Source organism: Cololabis saira, chromosome 16 (assembly GCF_033807715.1).
Source record: "Cololabis saira isolate AMF1-May2022 chromosome 16, fColSai1.1, whole genome shotgun sequence".
Taxonomy (NCBI): domain Eukaryota; kingdom Metazoa; phylum Chordata; class Actinopteri; order Beloniformes; family Belonidae; genus Cololabis; species Cololabis saira.
In genome coordinates this window covers 38,766,783-38,784,791 of record NC_084602.1, presented here as the reverse complement: position 1 = coordinate 38,784,791, position 18,009 = coordinate 38,766,783, and the positions used below count along the sequence as shown (strand labels likewise).

Genomic DNA, 18,009 nt, shown 5'->3' with positions numbered 1-18,009 from the left:
GTTTTCTCATCACAGGCAGAAATAAGCGAGAAGGAGGAGAAACTTGAAACCCTGCAAAGCAAAGTGTCAGAGCTGAAGAAGTGCAGTGGAAGTCTGGAGACGCCGGCTAAATTACAGGTACGTAACCCTGGTACTGTCTTCGGGTCAAAATGACCTAATTCTCCTGTCCTTCCTTCCTTCCTTCCTTCCTTCCTTCCTTCCTTCTTTCCTCCTACTCTCTCCTTCCTTCTCCCTCCCTTCCTTCCTTCATTCCTTCCTTCCTTCCTTCCTTCCTTCCTTCCTTCCATCCTTCATTCCTTCCTTCCTTCCCTCTCCTTCCATCCTTCCTTCCTTCCTTCATTCTTTTTTCCCTTCCTTCCTTCCTTCCTTCTTTCCTCCCTTCTTTTCTTCATTCCTTCCTTCTTTCCTCCCTTCTTTCCTTCCTTCCTTCTTTCCTCCCTTCCTTCCTTCTTTTCTCCCTTCCTTCCTTCGTTCCTTCCTTCCATCCTCCCTTCTTTCCTTCCTTCCTTCTTTTCTCCCTTCCTTCCTTCTTTTCTCCCTTCCTTCCTTCCTTCCTTCCTTCCTTCCTTCCTTCCTTCCTTCCTTCCTTCCTTCCTTCCTTCCTTCCTTCCTTCTTTCCTCCCTTCTTTCCTTCCTTCCTTCTCTCCTCCCTTCCTTCCTTCTTTTCTCCCTTCCATCCTTCCTTCCTCCCTTATTCCCTTCCTTCCTTCTTTTCTCCCTTCCTTCCTTCCTTCCTTCCTTCCTTCCTTCCTTCCTTCCTTCCTTCCTTCCTTCCTTCCTTCCTTCCTTCCTTCCTTCCTTCCTCCCTTCTTTCCTTCCTTCCTTCTTTTCTCCCTTCCTTCCTTCTTTTCTCCCTTCCTTCCTTCCTTCCTTCCTTCCTTCCTTCCTTCCTTCCTTCCTTCCTTCCTTCCTTCCTTCCTTCCTTCCTTCCTTCCTTCTTTCCTCCCTTCTTTCCTTCCTTCCTTCTTTTCTCCCTTCCTTCCTTCTTTTCTCCCTTCCATCCTTCCTTCCTCCCTTCTTCCCTCCCTTCCTTCCTTCTTTTCTCCCTTCCTTCCTTCTTTTCTCCCTTCCTTCCTTCCTTCCTTCCTTCCTTCCTTCCTTCCTTCCTTCCTTCCTTCCTTCCTTCCTTCCTTCCTTCCTTCCTTCCTTCCATTCTTCTTCTTCTGATTTTCTTCATGACTTTTCTAAATGTTGCATGAGAGAAACCCAACACGCCACGCAAACACGAGTGTTTCCTCTGTCTCAGGTGCTGGAGAACGACCTCCGGAAGAAGATCTGCACCGTCAGAAAGCTTCACGATCAGGCCAGAGGAAACCTGGCGGACTTCAGCTCCCAGCATGCACAGCTGCAGGACTACATCTCCCAGATGTCTGCGTGGCTGAAGAGCATGGAGGAGTCTTTGGCTTCTGCTCCGGCCAGCTCCAACCCGGAGGACATCTGCAGAGTGAAGGTGCGGATTAAAAAGACCGGGTCCGCTTCTCTCCGGGGACGGATGGATGAGCTTTACGTATTTTTCTGATAGGATCTCCAGAAGGAGCTGCAGAATCAGCAGGGCAGCATCGACTCCACCAGGGAAAGCCTCAACAACCTGTGCAGGAAATACCCGTCGGAGGAGCTGGCGGGTCTGGGCTCGTCTCTCACCGACCTGATCAAGACGTACGAGTCGGTGAACCAGCTGTCGGCCCGGACGCTGAGCTCTCTGCAGAGCTGCCTCCAGCAGCAGTTCAATGGTGAGATTGCTGGGTGAATAATGGTGGAATCCTGTTTAATATCACTCCATCCATCCATACAACCATGCATCCATGCTTTCTATTTCCACTGACAAAGAACTGGCTCCGGCCCAGAAAAACCAGTTCCAAGGTAGCACCAGGTCTTTGCTGCTCTAGAGCAGGGGTCAGTAACTCGCATTTCCACTGTTTCTCTCTTTAGCGCCGCCCTAGTGGCTCCCTGGAGCTTTTTTTAAAAAATGTTTGACCTTTTTATTCCTTTTTTTTCTTATTTTTTCTATTTTTTTTCCTTTTTTTGTCTTTTTTTCTTCTTTTTTTCTTCCTTTTTCCTTTCCTTTTTAATCTCAACATTTCGACTTTTTTCTTGACATTTCGACTTTTTTCTTGACATTTCGACTTTTTTCTCGCCATTTCAACTTTTTTCTCGAAATTTTGACTTTTCTCTCGACATTTCGACTTTTTTCTCGTCATTTCGACTTTTTTCTCAACATTTCGACTGTTTTCTCGAAATTTTGACTTTTTTCTCGACATTTTGACTTTTTCCTTGAAATTTTGACTTTTTTCTCAACATTTTGACTTTTTTCTTGAAATTTTGACTTTTTTCTCGACATTTCGACATTTTTCCCAACATTTCTCCTTTCGCCATTTCCCTTCATTCTAAGGTTTATACGAGACTTTTCATTTTTTGCGGCTCCAGACATATTTGTTTTTGTGTTTTTGGTCCAATATGGCTCTTTCAACATTTTGGGTTGCCGAGCCCTGGTCTAGAGGAAAGAACCGCTTACGTAATTGGGGGGGGGGGGGGGGGGGGGGGGGAGTTATAAACGGCAATAGCAAGACCACGAGACGGCGGCATTTTCAAATAAGCGATGAATGAATCATGATGCAGCAAAGCAGCAGTTGTCTGAGGAGGAGACATCCTGTCTTTGAGAGATGTGTCCACGGAGCATGTTCAGGGGAAACTGGAGGCTGCTATAAGAACCAAGCCCATATTAGCCCGATTTTCAACGTAAACTAACTGAGGTTTGCAGTGACCTAATGACGTGGCTCCCATTAGCACCCGAGCTGTGGAAAAACAAACTGGTTCTCAGCTGGTTCCTAGTCGAACAAGTTGTGAACCAGCACCAGCACTGGTTTAGTTTTAGTTAGTTTTAGTTTATAATGGAACCAGAACCAGCCCTTTTCCACTGGTTTGGTGGAAAAGGGATAAGAGGCCAAATTTTACCACCCGGTAAAATGACTCCAAGGATCATTGGGTTAATCCAGGGGTCGGCAACCTGCGGCTCTATAGCCGCATGCGGCTCTTTAGCGCCGCCCTAGTGGCTCCTGGAGATTTTTCAGAAATGTTTGACCATTTTTTTAATTTTTTAATTTTGACTTTTTTCTCTAAATTTTGACTTTTTTCTCGAGATTGTACTTCAACTTTTTTCTCTACATTTTGACTTTTTTCTCGAAAATTTCGCCTTTTTTCTCGAAATTTTGACTTTTTTCTCTACATTTTGACTTTTTTCTCCTCGAAGTCCATAATAAAAAAAAATCTTCCCCCAGTTCTAACTATTATAGAAACATGCAGCATGTGTTGTCTTCATTCTAAGGCTGATACAAGACTTTTCATTTTTTGTGGCTCCAGACATATTTGTTGTTTGTGTTTTTGGTCCAATATGGCTCTAAAACATTTTGGGTTGCCGACCCCTGGGTTAATCCCACCACCACCAGGATACGGGACGAGGATTCATGAGTCCACGTCCCGTATCAAATGTGTTCTGTTCAGTGTGATTCAGTCTGGGTTTCTGTGACGCTTCACTTTCCTTCTGCATCCTCAGACCTCGTGCAGGACTTCCACGTCTGGCTCTCAGAACAAAGGGAGATAGTGAAAGAGTGCTCCGACCGATCGGGAGACGCTCAAATCGTGGACCGCAAACTACAGAAACTGAAGGTAACTTGATGGTAAAAGTAGAGTCCGTCATTTGATTTTACTCCTATACAGTACTGGAGTTGAGGGGGGATGAGGGGGGACGGCATCCCCCCCTGAAATAAAAACAGTCCAAATCATCCCCCCTGTAAAACTGCCATCCCTCCTTTCCATCCCTTATGTCATTTCATCAATGAATGTGGTTTTACTGCTATTTCAACATTTAGAGTCATCACCAGAAAAATAACACCAGAAAAATAACTTATTTGATAATTTTCACCTGTTTCAAGTAAATTTTCACTTGAAATAAGTAGGAAAATCTGCCAGTGGAACAAGATTTATCTTCTTATTACAAGCAATAAAATCTTGTTCCACTGGCAGGTTTTTCTACTTATTTTAAGTGAAAATCTACTTGAAACAGGTGAAAATTGTTCTTTTTTCCAGTCATGAATCTTGTTTTAAGTGTAATAAGATTTTTTTTACTAAAATGACAAATTTTAACTAGAAATAGGACAAATATTCTTATTTTGAGTTTTTGCAGTGATCCATTTTACTTATCCTGTGAAGGACAGAGTCATATTGATAAGTTCAGAAAAGTGTTTTTTATTGTTGTGTTTTGATGTATTTGATGTAAGCCCAGTGGATATTTAAAGCTTACAGAAGGCTGCATTTAACTGCTGCTATGTCATTCCTGCAGTATTTCTGCAGGTGTTTTGGTCAGTGCTATTATTTGTAATATATTATATTATTTGTAATCAGCACAAATTATCTGTCCCCATATGATAAAATCCACCATCCCCCCTGATTTCTTTTTACAACTCGAGTACTGCTCCTATAAATGATGATTATGGGATGTGAATGGTCTGTTAGGGGGCCATGGAGCGCGTGGAGGAGGGCGAGCTCCGTCTCACCCAGGTCTGCGAGGAGGGAGAGAAGCTGCTCCTCCACCTCCCCAAGGCCAGCGCGGGGCAGGTCCAGCAGCACCTGTCCTCCATCCAGCAGGACTGGGACGGCTTCGTGGAGCAGGTCCGGCAGAACCAGCAGATCCTGGAGGACAGCGCCGTGCTGGTCAAGGGGTGAGCAACGCGCAGGAGACACTTCTGCGGTGGCGAATCCACCATTTATACATGAAAAGGAAAAAGGAAACTGAAATGTACAAGTTTCAGTGTAACCTGCAAAGGTCCAAAAATTTGGAATGAGATTGATAGTTGCTATAAAAGAGTCTGGATCTCTCTCAATTTTTAAAAAGAGACTAAAACTAAAATTGTTATTAAATTATGCCTCTTATTAAAGTGTTTATGTACCAATACCTATCTTATCTTATCTCAAATAATATCTTTGTATCTAGGAAATCTGAGGAGATCTCAGGGTTTCATTGTGTGTTTTTTCTTTTTTAGGCTATACAGGACTGTCTCAGAAAATTAGAATATTGTGATAAAGTTCTTTATTTTCTGTAATGCAATTAAAAAAAACAAAAATGTCATACATTCTGGATTCATTACAAATCAACTGAAATATTGCAAGTCTTTTATTATTTTAATATTGCTGATTATTCCCAGAATATTCCCAGAATATTCAAATTTTTTGAGATAGGATATTTGAGTTTTCTTAAGCTGTAAGCCATGATCAGCAATATTAAAATAATAAAAGGCTTACAATATTTCAGTTGATTTGTAATGAATCCAGAATGTATGACATTTTTGTTTTTTTTAATTGCATTACAGAAAATCACAATATTCTAATTTTCTGAGACAGTCCTGTAAGGTTATTATATGTATATGTATTTTTATTTGTAAATTATAGTTGTTTTTCTGTGTGACTGGGCCCCTATTCATAAGCTACAGTAGCTTCTGGGGAGTCCCATTTTACAAACCTCAGTTGATTGATTATTATCTGTATTTGTGTTTTTTAATCATTTGTAAATAAACTCTAAACTCAAACATGTTTTTTTTAATCCCGTCCAGATTCGAGGGCCGCCTCAAGAAGCTCCGGTGGTGGTTGGAGAACATGGAGAAGAGACTGACGACGGATCTCATGGAAGCCAAACAGCACGGTCCGGAAAAGGCCGTGCTTGAGCAAGTGGAGGAATACCAGCAGGAAGTGCTCAAAGAAGGGTGATCCATGTTATTTTCTGTTCTGCCTCAGTGATCTTAACCTTTGTGCTGTCTTCGGGTCAAGGAAGGAAGGAAGGAAGGAAGGAAGGAGAGAGCAGGAGGAAAGAAGGACCAGAAGAATTAGGTCATTTTGACCCAAAGACACTACAAGGGTTAATGATAACGACCCCCAATTAGTATTGTTTTTGTCAGCCTATTTCAAATTTTGTTTCAGTCTAGTCTTTGGGTCAAGCTATCATTTTAGTTTTTATTCGTTTTAGTCACGTTTATTCTCCTTTCAGTCGTGTCAAGTTTCAGTCGACTAAAAGTCTGAGCATTTCAGTCTTATTTTAGTCAGAATTGTCCAGGACCATTTTAGTCTAGTTTTAGTCAAAGATTGTATTTAGCCAAACCCATTTTACAATTCAAACAAGGTTATCTTATTATTATATTATTGTTACCTTATAGACTCAAGAATACATTCATTCCAGATACAGAAGACTCTAATTTGAGTTTACAACATATTTATTTTTCCGCATTTCTCCCCGTCTTTTTCTTTTCCGACGACACATTGGGTTTTCTTTTCCACGTCTATGTAGGAAAGTGTATCCAAAGATGGTTCTTCTTCTTCTCCCCCCAGAGCAGATCCCTGCGTTTCTCTATGTAACTTAGTTTTTAATGTACGTTAACTAGAGCTCTGTGTTAACGGCATCAGCCTCTAACTCTGCAGCTGCATCTTCTAGATCTGATTCCTGCTGCAGAGACTGGGATTGAGGACTAACGTCACCAGCAGAACTAAACCAGAGAAACTACTGAAAACATGGACATTAAACCAGAGAAACTACTGAAAACATGGAGATTAAGGATCTTTGTACGAACATTTCATCTCGTTTTGGTCAACGAAAATGAAGACACATTTTAGTAGAGTTTTTATTTTGTAATCTACAATTTAGTTTCGTTTTTATTCCTCTACGATATTACATTACGGTATATATTTAATTATTGTTATCGTTACATGACCAGCATTTTCATTGCGTCTCGTTTTCCCAGGTGATAAAGGTTCATTGACGACGATATTTAGTCATAATTTTTGTTGACGAAAGCAACTTTACTTAGACCTCTCCCCTATTGTTGACAATCACCTATTTCCGCCCTCCTGCACTGATTTGACCTTTCGGACGTGGTGTTAACAAAACTTAAGGACCTTTACAACCAAGCGACTTTTATGTCCTTTTCAGAGCTCTCAAAAATTTTGACTTGCCTAATTCCCATCCCATAAGGCACTTGGTTCAGAATCAGAACCCCAAATTTCCCAGTCGGCCCCCAGAATCACTGATTTCGTCTCGTTCACATGAACAGCATTTTCGTTGCGTCCCGTTTCGTTTTCCTCAGGTGATAAAGGTTCATTGACGACGATATTTAGTCATAATCTTAGTTGACGAAAGCAACTTTACCCCTAATGACAAACCTGGTCTGACCTCCGTGCAGGGATTCATTCGAGCGGCTCTGCCAGGAGGGCCAGGCGCTGAACGAGGGCGGGCGAGGCGACGGCAGCGAGACCCGGGTCTCGGCTCAGCTGCAGTCTCAACACCAGGCGCTGCTGAGACACGTGAAGGAGCGTCTGCGCAGCTGCCAGCTCACGCTGCAGGAGCAGCAGGCCTTCGAGGAGACGCTGCAGGCCACCTGGGCCTGGCTCAACGCCGTCCAGGAGCGCCTGGCCTCCCTCAACAGCACCGTCGGCAACAAGGAGACCCTGGAGAAAAGGCTCGGCCTCGTTCAGGTCAGTCAGGAACACCGGGTTATTAGGGCCCGAGCACTTACAGTGCGAAGGCCCTATTGTATCTGTAGGAATTTTTGTCGTTATTCTTCGTCGTTCTTTTTTTCTTTCTTCTGGCGAAATGAGGGCCTTTTCCCCCCCTAAACGTGCCCCAAAAGTCACCAAATTTTGCACCAAGTCAGGCCTGGAGAAAAATGTGATATTTAATGGTTTGCATTAATGGGCGTGGCCTAATGGCTCAACAGCGCCCCCTAGAAAACTTTGTGCCTCAAGCCCCACAATACGGTTTGACGTACATGCACGAAAATCAGTACACACCTGTATCATGTCGCAACGTAAAGAAAAGTCTCTTGGCGTCATGGCTGAAACCAAACAGGAAGTCGGCCATTTTGAATTAATCGTGTCATTTTGGCAAAATTTATGCCATTTCTTCAGCCGCTTCAGAGCCCGAACCGTAACGTGCACCCAGATGTGTTATACATCAAAATGTGCGTCTCCATCCTCCGACACCACGCATTACTTTTCTCTTTCAAAAGTGTTACCGTGGCGACGCTAGACGCCAAAAAGAGCGCCCCCCCTTCATCTGATTGGTCCATATTTGATAGTTCCCCAAAAGTCACCAAATTTTGCATGCAAGCCAGGCCTGGCGATAAATTTGATATTTCATGGTTTGCATTAATGGTCGTGGCAAGATGGCTCAACAGCGCCCCCTAGAATACTTTTCTCTGCCATAATTTTTGAATGGTTTGACATAGAGAGTCGTGGGTGGTGTCATTTCTGATATGCTTATGGGGGGTGGTGGCCGTGAGTGCGAGGGCCCGTTCATCGCTGCTTGCAGCTTTGATTTGGTGTCGGCGCTACTTTCTGCACACGTGGGTGACCGTGCGCCCTGTGCTTTCCCTGAAGGAGATCCTGCTGATGAAGGGCGAGGGCGAGGTGAAGCTCAACATGACGGTGGGGAAAGGAGAGCAGGTGCTGAAGCACAACAGGATGGAGGGGCAGGAGGCCATTTGTTCGCAGCTCCAGAGCCTGAAGGACGCCTGGGCCAACATGCTGATGACGGCCATGAGCTGCCACAGGTGAGAAACGGAGACTCTAAAACTCAGCCTTGGCCACTTGATTAAACCGAAACCGCTGAGAGCAGCAAAATAATAGCTTTTTGTACAGACTGGTAATCTGCCCCAAAAAGATTAACACTGACCTTAAAGATGTTTTTGTCGACTCGAATCGTAAGAATGAATCATCCTTTGTGCCTTAAAATCATCATTCTTCCTTTGTTTCATCGTCATTCTGCATCGAGATGCCTCATGGATGTTCGGACCCTTTAGCAAGTTTAATTAAATCTACGGAAATCTGGATCATCTCTAAAGTCTTACTCTTGGTAACTTATGGCGCTTTTCCACTAGTACCTACTCAGCTCGACTCAACTCGGCCTGGTTTCTTTTCCATAACAATTCCACACCTGGAGCAGAAGTTGGAGGTTGGAGAAGCTGCTGTGACGTATTTGATTGTGGGATCTAAATGAAGAAGACAACAACACTAAAGATGTAGAACCTGGAGGAGATGATAGATGTGCTGCTGGGTCTGTGACTTGTGTTTGATATCAAGTTAAAAAATGAGAGTGAGAGAAACTTCAAGCAGCGACACTTTTTAATTTTTTTTAGTTGGTCTCGGCACTGCTGAAAAGTCCGCTGGTATCTGAGCAGCTATGAAGTGACAGAGCTCCTGGTAGATCTGGTCGTTCCTTATCTCCGTCTACATCCCTTTTTTAATTCTCTCCTAAGCACCAGGTTTATGAACATCTGACCCTCAGAGTTGGATCATGAAACAGACTTTTGCTGGTGGAATAAAATGAACAAGAATCTCCGTCAGAGTCTCTTTCTCTGATGTCACATCCTGACTCAGATGTCTGACTCCAACCCCCGACCAATCGGTGGCCTGTAGTGTGATGACGTCAGATACAGCCGACTCAGCCACTTAGAACCTTGTTCTAAGAATAGAATAGTTACAGAAAAGTATCTACTCGACACATTAGACCCCTAGAGGAAAAGCGGCAAACCGAGTGGAGGAGAGCCGAGCCGAGCTGAGTAGGTACTAGTGGAAAAGCGCCATTACACACTCAGTTTCAGTCCAGTTATTCACCTGGTTGGAAAGAACGTATTAAAGAGCATTTCATGGGTTTTTCCCACAACACCTGCAACACTACACAATAATAATAATAATACATTTTATTTGGTGGCGCCTTTCAAGTCACCCAAGTTCACCTTGCAAAGAATAAAAGCATAAAATAACAACATCAAGCATTATTCAAACCAAACAACGTCAACCAATATTATAGCCCAGGGATCGGCAACCTGCGGCTCTTTAGCGCCGCCCTAGTGGCTCCTGGAACTTTTTCAAAAATGTTTGACCTTTTTTTTCCCTTTTTTTCTTCTTTTTTCCTTTTTTTCTTCTTTTTTTCTTTTTTTCCTTTTTTTCTTTTTTTCTCTTTTTATTTCTTTTTTCTTCTTTTTTTCTTATTTTCCTTTTTTTCTTTTTTCTTCTCTTTTTCCTTGTTTTCTCTTTTTTTCTTCCTTTTTTCCCTTTTTTTCCTTTTTTCTCTTTTTATTTCTTCTTTTCTTCTTATTTTCCTTTTTTTCTTATTTTCCTTTTTTTCTTTTTTCTTCTCTTTTTCCTTTTTTCTCTTTTTTTCTTCCTTTTTCCTTTCCTTTTTAATCTCGACATTTCGACTTTTTCTCGAAATTTTGACTTTTTTCTCGAGATTGTACTTCAACATTAATCTTGACATTTCGACTTTTTCCTCGACATTTAGACTTTTCTCAACATTTCAACTTTTTTCTCAACATTTTGACTTTTTTCTCGAAGTGCATAATGAAAAAAAAATCTTCCCCCAGTTATAACTAATATATCTATTATATAACAACATATGCTAATAAAGCATGTGTTGCCTTCATTCTAAGTCTTATACAAGACTTTTCATTTTTTGCGGCTCCAGACATATTTGTTTTTTGTGTTTTTGGTCCAATATGGCCCCTGTTATAGCCAATATTATAGACAGTGTACAGTCAGAGGGAGTATGCCAGTTTGAAAAGGTCAGTTTTGAGTTTTACATTATTTATTAACACCATCTCATGACCCGTAGCCGCCTGGAGTGGACGGTGTCCCAGTGGAGCAGCTTCCAGGAGAATAAGAGCCAGCTGCAGCAGTGGATGGAGTCGCTGGAGCAGGAGTTAGGGATGACTCTGCCGCAGCAGCCGGGCCTCAAGGAAAAGTCTGCCTTGCTGGAGCGAGTGAGGGCCATCCAGGCCGACGTGGAGGGCCACGCCGCCGCTCTGTCGCGTCTCACGGACAAAGCGGTGGAGATGCACGAAAAGACCGGCGACCAGACGTTTGGACCCGAGTCGAGGGGGGAGCTCAACGCACACTTCACCGACATCACAGCTGTTGTCAAGGTGATTCTTTATTCAGTCACATCACTCTACAAACATTGAACACAAACATTATTGAAAAATAGTGACTGAAAAGGCACAGGCAGAAGCATAGTGCTTATATTAATACCTGTCCTACATAAAAAGAAACAAACAATAGCAAAACTAAACCAGAAAAGGAGGACCAATAAGGTTTACATATATAATAGTAAAGACCTTTTGTTTTTATATATATATGTGTATATATATATATATATATATATGTATATATATATATATATACATATATATATATATATATATAAATATCAGAGAACAGCAGCAAACAAAAACAAATAAATATTAACCTTTGTAGCTTTAAAAGATTGCTTTACAAATCTTTTTTTGTAAACTGAAAATGAGCTGCACATTTGTAAATCTAGGTTAGCGTTATTCCATAGTTTAACTCCCACAACAGATAAATAAACGTCTCCTTTTCTAGCTTTTTGTACAACAAATTTGAAAACATCACGCAAATTATATTTTGACTCATGTATTGAGAAAAACCGTTGTACACAGACAGGGAGTAACTTTAATCTAACTTTATACATTATTTGCATTATTTTATAATAAACCAAAGCATTACATTTCATAACATGGGATTTTATAAACAATGGATTTGTATGTTCATAATATCCCACCCTATTAATAAAACGTATGGCTGGTTTTTGTAAGAGGACTATAGCATTTACTGTTGTCTTATACGTCGAGCCCCAAACTCCCACACAATACGATATATAAGGTAGTATTAGTGAACAATACATTAAATGTAATGCTTTATGATTGAATATATTTCTGGACTTATACAGGATTGCTATTGACTTTGCAATCTTTTCTTTTATGTATCTAATATGTTGTTTCCATGTTAATTTACAATCAATAACAACCCCTAAGAAATTTATATCAAATACTGTAATATCCCCATAAATTTCTTTTCGGTTTCCAAAAACCATACATTTTTTTAATGTTAAGTGACAACCTATTAACGTCAAACCAAGTTTTAAGAATTTTTAATTTCCTTTCAATTGAATTCAGGCGTATTAAAAAGTGGATTTCTGTATCTTTATATTACATTGGTTGAATGTACGTTGTCTGTGCAGGGAAAAGTCCAGTCCATGCAGAACATCGTGTCGGAGCACGAGCAGTACCTGGATGCCGTGAGAGACTTCAACGACTGGCTGGTTTCAGCCCGAGAGGAGCTGCAGCGCTGGTCCGACCTGTCGGGAGACTCCGTCAACATCAAGCGGAAGCTCTCCAAAGTGCAGGTAGGAGGCTCCTCGCGCTGCCGGCGGCCCGTTCACACAACGCTGTCTGGATTTGATCAGTTTTTAGTCAGTTGTTTCACCAGTAGACGCAGCGATTGCAGCAATTTTATTGTGTTGTGCACTTTTAAAACAACCGCAGCTGACCAAACCGCTCCACAGAAGAATAAATACTGAGCCAGCGTGAATAAAAAGTCCTTTAAGTGAAACAAGAAAATGCTGCACAGGCAGGAATCCAAAATAACTCAAAAAGCCTCCAAGACGACGCAGAAGAAAAGAAAAATCTAAAGAGGTGCATCGTCAATTTTCTTTGGTATAAAGAGAGGAAGTCTTCCTGCAAGACAGCAAACCTTTGTACAGGGTTGAGATTACTTTACATGTTTTTCCTTCACAAGATTTAAAAAACACATCAATAACTTCATTATCAGTGTCAGTTTTTATTTCCTTCTCATAATAATCCCTAATTTGTCGGTATAGATATTGTTCATGTTCATCTAATCCAAATGTATCCCTTGACTTTTCAAAACTCTGCAGCTTCCCCCGTTCGACCATTGTACATATCGCTGTATATTTATTATTTTTCATTAAGTTTTACTCAACCTTCTGGGCCCCACCGGCCCCATTTTGTTATTGTCTTTAACACTGTAATATATAATTTGTGATGTTGTCAAGGAATGTCTGTGTTTTTCTTCAATAAAAATAAAGTAAAAAAGAGCCCCGTATGCTGAAGGTTGGGTAAAGTTTTTTTTGGTTTTAGGCAAGGCAAGTTTATTTGTGTAGCACAATTCAACACAAGGTAATTCAAAGTGCTTTACATCAACATTAAAAGCAGCAAGACACAATTAAACCAGTAAATAACAAATAAAATGTACGGAAGAGTATCAAGACAATGCAGGAGGATTTTTTTTTTTATTGTGCACTATAAGAAAAAAGTCGAAATGTCGAGATTAATGTTGAAATACAATTTCGAGAAAAAAGTCGAAATGTTGAAATACATTTATTTCAAGAATAAAGTTGAAATTTCGAGAATAAAGTCAAAATTTCAACTTTATTTACGAAATTTTGACTTTTTTCTCGAAATTGTACTTCAACATTAATCTCGACATTTCGACTTTTTTTTTAACATTTTGACTTTTTTCTCGAAGTGCATAATGAAAAAAAAATCTTCCTCCTCTAAAATATTATTTTTATTTCTCTCCTGCATGCCCTAATACTCTTACTAACTTTCTAAACCAATAAGCTACCTCATACTGTGCAATATTCCTCATCCATTATGTGCAATATTCTTCACTCATTTATGTGCATTATTCTCTTATTCATTCATTCATTTTCATAGTATATATATATTTATGTTTCCTGTTTCTTATTTTGTTGTTTACACAGTCTTTATTTACATAATCTTTGCATGTGTGCACTTTATGGAGGTGCTGCCTACAGTAATCTCATTGTACCATTATAATGATAATAAAGGCTTTCTATTCTATTTCTATTCTATTCTTCCATTAAAATAAAATTATAAGAAAAAAGAGGTAAAATAATAAAAAGCACAAGTTGTTAAAAAGTAAGGGCAGTAGAGTACAGCAGGTAAGTATTTTAATTTTAATGGTCCTTATTTCTGTTCTTCCCAGGAACTGCTAAACTCCAAACAGCGGGGCAGAGAGCGGCTGGGCCGAGTCCAGAGATGCGGCGCGGTGGCCAGAGACTACACCGGCTCGGGGGGCTACGAGGCCCTGGAGCGGGAGGAGGCCGGCCTGCTGTCGGCGTACGAGCAGTGGGAGCGCGGCGCGCTGCAGACCCGCGCTAGCCTGGAGACCACGCTCTCGCAGATCTGCAGCTCCGAGCAGGAGTTCGGCAGCCTGTCGGGCCAGCTGGAGCAGAACCTGCAGGACTTCAGCCGGCAGCTGCACGACTGGCGGCTGCGCCTGGGCCAGGCCGAGGCCCAAAACGATGGAGAGGACGCTGTCAAGGGCTGGCAGCTGGCAAAGGTAGATCCACTGGGTTTACTTCCCAAAATAAGTCATAGTGTGTCGGTGACGGCAGATTAGAGCAGTGTCTCCCAACCTGGGAGACACTTTGGCCCGGACCAAAATCATAATAACACAAAATCATAATAACACACCTAATGGAATACTTTAATCCAAGTCTGTATATATAATAATAAACCCACTTAGTATTTTAAAATGACCAAAAACGTATTATTATATCATTATTCAACATTTAATCATACTACTACTCCGACAGGTTGTTAAAGGAATTAGTTTTTTAAATTTTGCTCTCATATTAAGTACGGAAGAGTATTAGGGCCATGCAAGAGGAAAAAAAATTGAGACTGGAAGATTTTTTTTATTGTGCACTTCGAGAAAAAAGTCGAAATGTCCAGATTAATGTTGAAATACCATTTCGAGAAAAAAGTGGAAATTTCGTGAATAAAGTCGAAATTTCGACTTTTTTCTCCACATTTCAACTTTATTCACGAAATTTTGACTTTTTTCTCAACATTTCGACTTTTTTTCTCAACATTTCGACTTTTTTGTGCATAATGCATAATGAAATAAAAAATCTTCCTCCTCTAAAATATTATTTTTATTTTTCTCCTGCCCGGCCCTAATACTCTTCCATATATTAAGAGAGTCATTTTTCAGAAATTATTTTATGTCCTTGCAATTATTTTTTGTGTGTATTTTATACATTGGTGACACAAAATGAAGGCGAGAAAAACAAAGTCATCTGTATACAGGGTAAACCAAAGAGAAATGTATCAAAAAAACATAATTAATGTTAATTTTTTCAATTCAAGATTTGTAACGAATCACTTTACTCTTTTGGTACGAGTACGTACGGGTCGGGGGGCCGGCTGGTCGGCTGGTCTTAGACACAAGTAGGGGGGGGCAAGGAAAAAAGGTTGGGAACCAGTGGATTAGAGCATGTTAAACAGGTTTTCATCACTTCATTTGTGCTTTCCGTGCAGGACACTTTGGAGGAACTTGTCAAAGCCGAAGCAACGTCTGACAGTCTGAAAACCCAACTCAACGATCTGTGTCGGTTCTCTAGAGACATGGGCTCCCAGTCCGAGAGGGTGTCGGGCCTCATGAAGGATTACAACAGGTGAGGAAGCACAAAACACCTCACTGGATCTCAGGGTAGCGTATTTCAGACCCAGTCCTTTCAATGAATCAAATAAAACAAAATCAAACTTTATTTATACAGCACTTTTCATACAATTGTAACGCAAAGTGCTTTACATCATAAAATCAGCATTTAACATAGAAAAACACACACTTGTGGTTAAAAACACACATCTGGTCATTTTAAAACCTAATCATGAACATCAAAAATAAATAAATACCATGAAGCATAAGACTGAACTAATATGAGCTCTCTTTTGACTTTCTTTATCTCTCTGATTAATCAGATCTGAAAATCTTTTTAATCACCTGATGAGGAAAACATGATAAAGACATTTTTTAGGCATGATGTTGCTTGTTCTTCCAACTTGCTGTCGTAAGTTTTACAGTATTTGTTGTTACGCAGATGGGAGGACGCTCATCTCAAGACGAAGGACGTGGTGCTTCTTATCTTTTCATCATGACGCTCGCCATAATATCTGTGTCCTCTGACATGTTTTTAATATGTTTTGCAGCCCTAAGGGGGCCAAGTTAAATTTAATACTTTTTAAATTTTTTCAAAATTTAAGACCAAAAAGACAGTCAGACACTTTGAACCCAATGTAACAATGTGAATGCACAAACACTTGAAACGTACGCGGGCTGTAGCAAAAGCTACATGTTTTCCGCTCTGCATATGAGCAGCACTTTGATTCCTGTTGTGCCCCACTTAAAACGCTTACAGCAAATCTTTAAGCCTCGCTGTCATCTTGGGGCATCTTAGCTTTCAGTCGCCACGAGAAACTGCAATTTTCGAGCCGTTTGTCGCTAAATTTACATTTACTCATATTTGCTTACCTCGTCCTGAGACTACGTCGACTAAGAAATCCAGCACTGAGGTCAAGGTTGCCAGATGTGGCCGACAGGTTCCAGCCCAAACGCGATTTATTACGTTAAATTAATTTATTAAATTAATTAAATAATAAGTAAATTAGTAATACATTTCAAGTTATAGAAATTATAATAAATTATAAGCAAAGGAAGCTTCACAACACCAGGAAATAGCCAAAAGAAGTTCAGGCTCCAAACAAAGACTACAATTAATAATAATTTCTACTTTTCTCTGCCATAATGGCAACTTTTTTTTTTTTTTTATTACCTTGTCTGCACACATATTAATGGTTGAACTTTTTTGTTAATAATTTCTCCTAAATATTTATTAAAAACCAGGAAGAGCAGCCCAAATATTTTTCAGCTCAAAGTCAAATGAAGCCCAATTGGGCTTCATTGGACAACCCTGAGAACCTTGGATTGAGATTTAATTAAATTAAGACATTTAAAGGCTTTATTTTAGGAAAATGGAATTTAAGACTTTTTAAGGACCCCTGGACGCCCTGTAATATCTCTAAATGAATCAGAAATCACCAATACATGACTGCCTAGAACATGGGTCGGCAACCCAAAATGTTGAAAGAGCCATTTTGGACCAAAAACACAAAAAACAAATATGTCTGGAGACGCAAAAAATGAAAAGTCTTGTATAAGCCTTAGAATGAAGGCAAATGGCGAAAGGAGAAATGTCGAGAAAAAAGTCGAAATGTTGAGAAAAAAGTCAAAATGTCAAGAGAAAAGTCGAATTGTCGAGAAGAAAGTTAAAATTTCAATAAAAAAGTCAAAATGTCGAGAAAAAAGTCGAAATGTCGAGAAAAAAGTCGAAATGTCGAGAAAAAAGTCAAAATGTCAAGAAAAAAGTCAAAATGGAAAGGAAAAAGGAAGAAAAAAGAGAAAAAAAGAAGAAAAATAGAAAAAAGAAGAAAAAAGGAAAAAAAAGGTCAAACATTTTTGAAAAAGTTCCAGGACCCACTAGGGCGGCGCTAAAGAGCTCTAGAGCCGCGCGTTGCCGACTTCTGGCCTAGAACATGTGCATTTGTCTGTAATATGTAATAATGTAATATTTTGGTGCTGAACATTAAAGGTTTTTCCAGCGTCCCGTCAAATACGACCGAATTAATCAGTTTTTTTGTTGTTTCCGACCCGTTTCCTAGCCTGAGTCTCCAGGTTTCCAGGGAGTGCCAGAGCAAAGAGAAGCTGCTGGAGCAGGGATTTCGCTCGGCCTTCAGAGAGTTCCAGCAGTGGCTGGTCAACGCCAAGATCAACACCGCCAAGTGTTTCGACGAGCCACAAAACCTCAGCGAGGCCTCCTCCAGTCTGCAGAAGATTCAGGTGCAGGAAAAAAAAATAAAACTATTTCATAGCTATTAGTTGGTAGTAAATGAGGAGTTTTCTCACATATTTGAGTCTCCTTGAATCTTTTGCTCAGGAATTTCTCGGTGACAAGGGGCAAGGGCAGTCCAAGCTGAACGCCGTGGTCGTGAGCGGCGAGCGCGTCTGCGGCACCGCCTCTAAAGATAAAACCGACGCAACTCGGACGAAGACGAACACGGCTAAAGAAGACTGGAAAAACATCATGTCCAGTCTGCACAACCGAGAGACCAGTCTGCAAGTGAGTAGTGTGGTTTCTCATTTTACAATTCAAACAAGGTTATCTTATTATTATCAGGGCTGCACATAACTATTTTGGTCTGGTGCTCAGAGGAGCCCCTGGATATGTGACTTGGGCCTCCAAAAACGCGGTGACCCGTCTCGCCGGATCGATAAAAGAGGGAT

General features: G+C 40.7%; 1 protein-coding gene across 1 annotated transcript in view; it reads left to right on the top strand.

Moving 5' to 3' along the window:
* syne1b (spectrin repeat containing, nuclear envelope 1b) overlaps positions 1 to 18,009 on the top strand; it is a 191,224-nt gene that overhangs the window by 60,650 nt on the left and 112,565 nt on the right. The window contains exons 41-54 of the mRNA XM_061743971.1: positions 16 to 117; positions 1,247 to 1,450; positions 1,523 to 1,730; positions 3,551 to 3,663; positions 4,510 to 4,715; positions 5,604 to 5,753; positions 7,221 to 7,512; positions 8,416 to 8,588; positions 10,652 to 10,961; positions 12,077 to 12,241; positions 13,867 to 14,223; positions 15,207 to 15,343; positions 17,388 to 17,565; positions 17,663 to 17,845. Coding sequence (XP_061599955.1) covers positions 16 to 117; positions 1,247 to 1,450; positions 1,523 to 1,730; positions 3,551 to 3,663; positions 4,510 to 4,715; positions 5,604 to 5,753; positions 7,221 to 7,512; positions 8,416 to 8,588; positions 10,652 to 10,961; positions 12,077 to 12,241; positions 13,867 to 14,223; positions 15,207 to 15,343; positions 17,388 to 17,565; positions 17,663 to 17,845 — 2,778 coding nt within the window. The remainder of the gene's footprint in view (positions 1 to 15; positions 118 to 1,246; positions 1,451 to 1,522; positions 1,731 to 3,550; positions 3,664 to 4,509; positions 4,716 to 5,603; positions 5,754 to 7,220; positions 7,513 to 8,415; positions 8,589 to 10,651; positions 10,962 to 12,076; positions 12,242 to 13,866; positions 14,224 to 15,206; positions 15,344 to 17,387; positions 17,566 to 17,662; positions 17,846 to 18,009) is intronic.